General features: G+C 37.0%; 1 protein-coding gene across 2 annotated transcripts; it reads right to left on the reverse strand.

The window, feature by feature from the left end:
- Nucleotides 1-209: 209 nt before the first annotated feature.
- On the reverse strand, nt 210-4,740 carry LOC121263451 (thaumatin-like protein 1b). Of its 2 annotated transcripts, none has more exons than XM_041166350.1 (3): nt 4,583-4,740; nt 3,758-4,435; nt 210-249 (listed from the first exon to the last, which is right to left on the reverse strand). In XM_041166350.1, the coding sequence occupies exons 1-2, from the start codon at nt 4,644-4,646 to the stop codon at nt 3,768-3,770; spliced, it is 732 nt and encodes a 243-aa protein (XP_041022284.1). In that variant the 5' UTR covers nt 4,647-4,740; the 3' UTR covers nt 210-249; nt 3,758-3,767. The 2 variants fall into 2 exon arrangements, with proteins under 2 accessions (XP_041022284.1, XP_041022283.1); XM_041166349.1 differs by lacking the exon at nt 210-249 and adding an exon at nt 2,805-2,980 and having other exon boundaries at nt 3,757-4,435.
- Nucleotides 4,741-6,608: the final 1,868 nt, after the last annotated feature.

Here is a 6,608-nt window from a genome sequence, read left to right on the forward strand (position 1 = left end):
CACAAATCTGAATGCCTACAAACCAATGAGATTATATAAATAACGGAAATGCCTCTAAACCAAACGGCAAAAGTACTTGATTTTCCTTTGAAATCCCACATCAACTCACACTGCCATTTCCGAGCTTTTCTCCAGCACAATGGCTTCAACTCCTCCAAGCTCCCAATCTCCAACATAGAGATGATAGCCTTACAGTCTGTGGAGTACACTTAATGCGGCACCTAAAAATAAATGGAAACAAAGTTTTTCCTTTACTTCATCCATTTTCTCAACAAACAAGCAAATCTTTAAATTGAAAGAATTTTCAAATCACAAATCTCATTTTCCTCGAACTCTAAAGTTAAACAAAAACTCTAACACAAAATTCCACATACCTTCCACTATATGGATCCAAAAAATCCCCACCTCGTCGTGTCCCAAAATCAAAGAAATGGCGGCAAAGAATAAGAAAAACTTCAATGGAAAAGGGAGTAAATATCACGAAAAAGATTGACCTTAGTTTCTCAACCACTGCATTTTAACTCTACTTTTTCACACTCTAAAACAAGAGGGAAAAAAAAAAAAAGAAAAACTCAAGCAAAAGTTAAATCATGCTAATTGGAACACGTGTGCAAAGTAGTGAGAAAATAAGTATACACACCATCAACTTTGTACGCTCAAGTAATTGATGCTTCAGAATTACATGCAGTCCACCTTGTAGAGAAAAAGAGGTGGGTTCATTACATACAAAGGATTGATTACAAACTGTTTGAAAACAATAGAGGTGCACAATGGACACTCACATGAACTGTTTCAAGGATTGAAGTCGATGTCGAAGGCCTGGGTGGCATTCCATCTTCCTCTTCCCCCATCACACTAAACCTGAGAATGCCAATGAGAGGAGTGGTCATTGGAAAAAGTATTTGCTTAATGTAAATTGTAATAAAGCATGTCATTTGAACCTAGTCTAAAATCAAACACCAACAAAGAAAGAAAACTCTTTCCTCACTAAATTTCAGCTAGATTATATTTATGCTACTGAGATTTGGATTTTGGATTGAGCTATGGAATCATCCCAACTAGATTGTATTAAAAGCATACAGCAGTCAGAAGTATTGAATTGGCAAAATCAATATCAAAAAAGGTTATCAAGCATCTTCAATTTTTTCAGCAAAAAAAAGAAAAAAGTTATACATGAAAGCCCATAAATAAAAGTTATCAAGCATCCAAAATAAGACATCATGTATCAAAGACCGAAACTAAAATCCATGGAATTTCAGCAAACAAATTCAGCAAACAAAAGAAAAAAGTCCATGGAATTTAGTAGAATTGAAATGCTATTCTATCCATGGAAATCAATCTCCTGCACACAATAAGCATTTAGCTTCATATAAGTCAATGCTATATGTCAAGGAAAAGAATCCTGCATCATCATCAGGATCAATATCAGTGGCTGAAAGCAAAGAGAGCATCAACAACACCAACAGAGGATCAATTCCAAGCAAGAATAGTCTAGAATAAGTTATGCAAGTCTGTTAGAATATTCCATTTACAGCTGTCCATCATTGGTTAGATGAGTTAGTTATTTTGTATCTGTCTATATAAAGTTGTAGAGGCACAATAGTCATGTATGAAAGAATCACGTGAATATCAAATACTCTTAGAGGCATTCTGCCAAACTCCTTCTCTGCATCTCTGCTTTACTTGCTTCAACACCATAATGAAGTAAAACAGTTCAATAAGGTGAAAAGGACATGAACCTACGACTTCTAACGACCACACCCTCCTCACTGAGTTCATCAAAATTCTTGAATTCCTCCTCAATTTCAGAAGCAGATACAGTAGGTGGTAAGTTTCTCACATAAACAGACTTGATTTCGTCTGCAAGCATCCATACATAAAATCAAATAAAGGCTCCAAAATCCAACATAACCAGCAAGTTTGAAGGCAATTACAAACATGATTTCTTATCCAATTTTGCCGCAAGAAATTTAATTTATGCCACTGGATTCATCTACGACTCTGAACTCAAGGTCCACACAAGAAGAACATTAATTTCTCCATGCCCTAAGCCGCAAGAAATTTAATTTATGCCGCTGGATTTATCCCAAGTAGATTGTGGAACAGCAAAGAAGTGGAACAATGGTAATACCTCTTTAGATCCACAGAATATAGAAGGAAAAACGGTTAATCAGTTACCTACGAAGCTGTGCAGTGGCGGCGGCAAAACAGAGCTCCACTGGTCTTGTCTTCGCTGTCCGTTAAATCAACTGGCGGGGAGGGGCGGCGCTGGGCAGACGGATGAGTGTCGTGGAGTGGCGCTGAACAGATAGATGGTGTCGCGGGGTAGCGCTGGGCAGACAGAGGCGACGTGGGGTGGCGCTGGGTGAGGTTGGAGGGGGGTTTCGCGCGCTGGGCGACCTGCTTTGCTCGGTTTATTAAAATCGCGGGGAGTGGCGGCACTGAGCAGACGGAGGAGCTAAGAAGTTGGCGCTGAACAGAAGGACGCCGTCGCGGGGTGGAGCTAGGCAGAGGGAGGCGACGCGAGGAGCTGGCGAGGGAGGAGGGTTGTTTCGCGCGATGGGGCCAAAATTCGAATGGCTTCGACGGAAAGAGAAGAAAAAAAAAAGTGAGAGAAAAAAAAAAAAAAAAAAAAAAAAACCACATGACGTGTGGGGTGTGGGATCAGCACAGTTGTTGATTCGTAGTATAACTTGAGAAAATTAGCTTGATGTTTCAATTAAAACATTTAACTGATGCACTTGCTAATCTTCAATTTCTGAATTTGTCGTCAGTTACGGACTTATATTAAGGATTGGTAGATAAAAGAGAAATCAAATACACTTGTTTTATTTGGACTATTCCAATATCTATAGTGACTAGTAAACAACTATTTTTAATTATAAAATTGTTAAAACAAGACTTCACGATAAAAATTGAGGATGAGTTTCTAACAAATAATTTAGTTATCCATATTAAAAGAAAAATCGCTAAAAATTTTGATTTAAATTCAATTCTTGATGATTTTATTTCTTTAGAAAAGCATAAGTCACAATTTTAGATGCTCTGTACTCTTTTTTTTTTTTTTTTCTTGATATTTTTATATAAGTATCTGTATGTTACTTCAATAATATATTGTTCTTGGGATATGATAGACTTTGTGATACAACCTATTTTATTTTTAGTAAGTGATGATATACATACAATATATTTTCACAACACATTTCTTAACAATATTGTAAGATGAAGATATTTTTATAAAATAATGTTATTTTTATAAGATATTTTACAAAAATAACCATAATTTAAAATATAGTGTAAAGCATTTTCCAATCTGAATTGGGAATCTAAACCAACGGAACAAATTCACATGTTACAACACTATGCTCAATGGCAAAGTTTTGGTACGCAAAAAAAGAAAGAGATTAGCTATCCTGTCTGAAATATTCATTTCATTGTTCAGTTACATTTTCATTCTTAGGAATGTTTACTCCTAAGAGCTAGTTCTTACTCTAAAAGAAATTATAAAAAAAAAAAAAAAAGAGAGAGAGAGAGAGAGAAGAAATAGCTATTCTTCCTTACAAGTCCCAGAATACATTATACGTTCATGATCATATGTAAGAGCCAACGAATCTGAAAACACAACCCCCACAAGCAAGATGGGTGAACTCTCCAGGAAATGCCAGCGTGGCATACCATGCATCCCTTCAAAATGACAACTGATCCTACATTCGCATACAAAATAATTCATACCATAAAGGCTATACGGTAGTTTTACCCGTATAAGGTTACGGGCAGAATGTGACAACGTACTCCGCGGAGGTACATACCAAAGTGCCAATCTTATCGTCATAAGGATTAGTATACGCGCGTGGGCAAGCGGACCTGAAAATCTTGGAGTACAACTTCCGATCACATTTGGAAGCTACGGCGGCCGGGTCACTGCTCGCCTCGACCCCGCACCCATTCCTGCAAGCGACCACCTCACCCACCCTCCCGTCCTCGCCCGCTAACACACTGAGGACCATTGGGCACGCGCCGTTCAAGTCCACCAAGCACCCAGCAGTGTCACATACGCCGCTCGGACCTTTGACCTCGACGAGCATTGGGAGGTTGAACCCGTCGACCACGCTCACGTCGTAAAAGTCCATGCCTCCTAAGTTTTCGAGCGAGAATTCTGCCATCGTAACGGGTGGGTACGGACCCCCGCCGCACTCTATCGCCTCGGACCCGCAGTCACCGGTCAGGCAAGTGAACTTGCCGCTGGAGTCTTGGACACAGTGTGTCCGACCCCATAACCTACCGGTCCAGGGCTTGGGAATGGATATGTTCTTAGATTCACCGCTCTTCAGAGCAAACCCGGTGGTGGGGAGTTGCCCTGTCATGCTGGTCAATAGCCCTGGCCATATCGTGCGCCGGCAGTTGTTGACTATCTTGAAGGAAGCAGATCCAGCCTCTGTAAGGACCAAAAATGGGGGGACAAAAAAAAAAAAAAAAAACACAAAAGCAGAAAAGGAAACGCTGGGTTAGAAAGAAATGGAGTAATTCAAAGAGGAAATAAAATGGGCCTCTCGTGGTGGGTGTGCTGCGCTCGTGGGATCACCTGAGAGGGAAGATATGGTGAGAAGTATGAGCCCAGTTACAGAGAGAACATGACAACTATTCATTGTATTGATGAAGAAGAGGAAGAACGATGCAAAGGAAGTGAAAGGTTGAAATTCAATAAATTGAAGTACTTGGAATAATTGGGTTATGGGAGATGCTACAGTCACCGAGATTCCTCCCGATTGACCTGGCATCCCATCACCCGCTCGATATTTTAATTTTTTTATTTAATAATTAAAGAAGTCAAAATTGTATTTTAATGTTTTTAATAACTAAAACGGTAGAAAAGTTATTAAAAAATTATATTTCAACCGGTAAAAATTATTGATAAAAAAAGTTACTATTTGTGAATTGAATTTTTTTTATTTTTAAAAATATATAAAAAATAAAAAAAAAAAATACATTTACATTGATCAAATTTCATCGATTTAATCAGTCTCCGTAGCCTTATTCATAAATAAAATAAAATAAAAACAAAATTCAACTAGCTGCCCGCGGCCCGCTAGCACCTTTCAAAAGCTAATTCGAGAAAAAACCAAAAAGTTTATAAAATCAGGCCACCTAACTTTATGACGATGGTTGCTTTTGCCTTTGCTTTACAAATTAGAAGACTTTTATTGATAATGTCCATATTATATATTACATATAATTTTTTTTTCTTTTTTTCTTAATGTATTGATGTATAAATGATGAGTAAAAAAAGAGAATAAAAAAATGTGATTTGTGAATTGTGATATGATGAGTAATATTTTTAATCTTTTTATTTAATTATTACTTAATCATTATAACTGTTTTAAACTTTTAACAAAATATAAAAAATAATTTAATATTTTAAACCTTTAACATAAAAATAATATTAAAAAATTATATTCTAATAATATTTTAATTTTATAATATTTTTCTTTATTTTTATTCAAATAATAGAATTTTTAATCTATAAATATTGAGAGTTTTTATTATATTACGTTTGTAAATGTTTATTTGGTTTATTTTTTATCCTGCCATGCACGTTTATTTTTTATTCTGCAGGGCTGTGCTGCTTGTCTTCCCCCCACGAAAATCGTCGTCTCTTTTCTTTTTGAGTTTTAAAAAAGCCAGGTGGCAGTACTACTTCAGTCGGGGCCATCCTCGGTAGCCAACGTCGGTGGGTCCAACTTTTTCCATTGGGTTATATGCATATCAAAAATCAAAATTTCCGACGAAATTGAGAGGCTTTCAAAGTGGAATAAAGTTCCAACCATTAGTAGGTACCTGTCGTGCTCGAGGAAATGCCGCAACTACTGACGACTGGAATAACCAAAACGCGTCTTTAGATTTTTGAGAAGTCAAGCGGACTGGAGGCCGTTTGGATAAAGTGGATCCTATGATCAGTAAATAGAAATAATTTGGTACTAGTAATGAAATAATAATGAATAATTTATAAATAATTTGTGAATAATAATGAAATAATCTGAGAATAATAGTGAATTTTGAAGTGACTTTTGGAAGATTTTGAAGTAAACACCAATGTTTTGGGGGTTATGACGCAGTTAATGACGTTCTAATCAGGATGCCCTTCTAATCTTCATGTTCTGCAAAGTGATGTTTGATTATGTTAGATTTGACGAAGACGAACATACAACTAGAAGGATACTAATTTTGGGGGCCCTACGCATAAGAACCGTGTGGTTGTGGAAATGACGAAGCTACTGAGCGATGAGGTTCCAAGCAGAACGCGTTTATTGCTTTTTGAAAACTACTAGCAATGAAAAGTACTCAATTCTTCTTAGCCACCATAACTATTAGCAGCTCCTCAATCATTCGGCCAACACATACGGGCAACAGGCTCAAAAGCTCATGTTCATCGGTCTCTTTACTCTCCCAAATCATTCGTCTCATTGACTCTTCAATTTATTTCTGTTTTTGGATGTCTCTTGGTATAGCCTCCAATTATGAGAATTTCATTTTGTTCATCGTTGTTATTCTTGATGGGCATATGTTCACTTTTACTCCAATATTCTATCTCTGTGGCATCTGGTCAACAT

This window comes from Juglans microcarpa x Juglans regia, chromosome 4S (assembly GCF_004785595.1).
Source record: "Juglans microcarpa x Juglans regia isolate MS1-56 chromosome 4S, Jm3101_v1.0, whole genome shotgun sequence".
Lineage (NCBI taxonomy): Eukaryota > Viridiplantae > Streptophyta > Magnoliopsida > Fagales > Juglandaceae > Juglans > Juglans microcarpa x Juglans regia.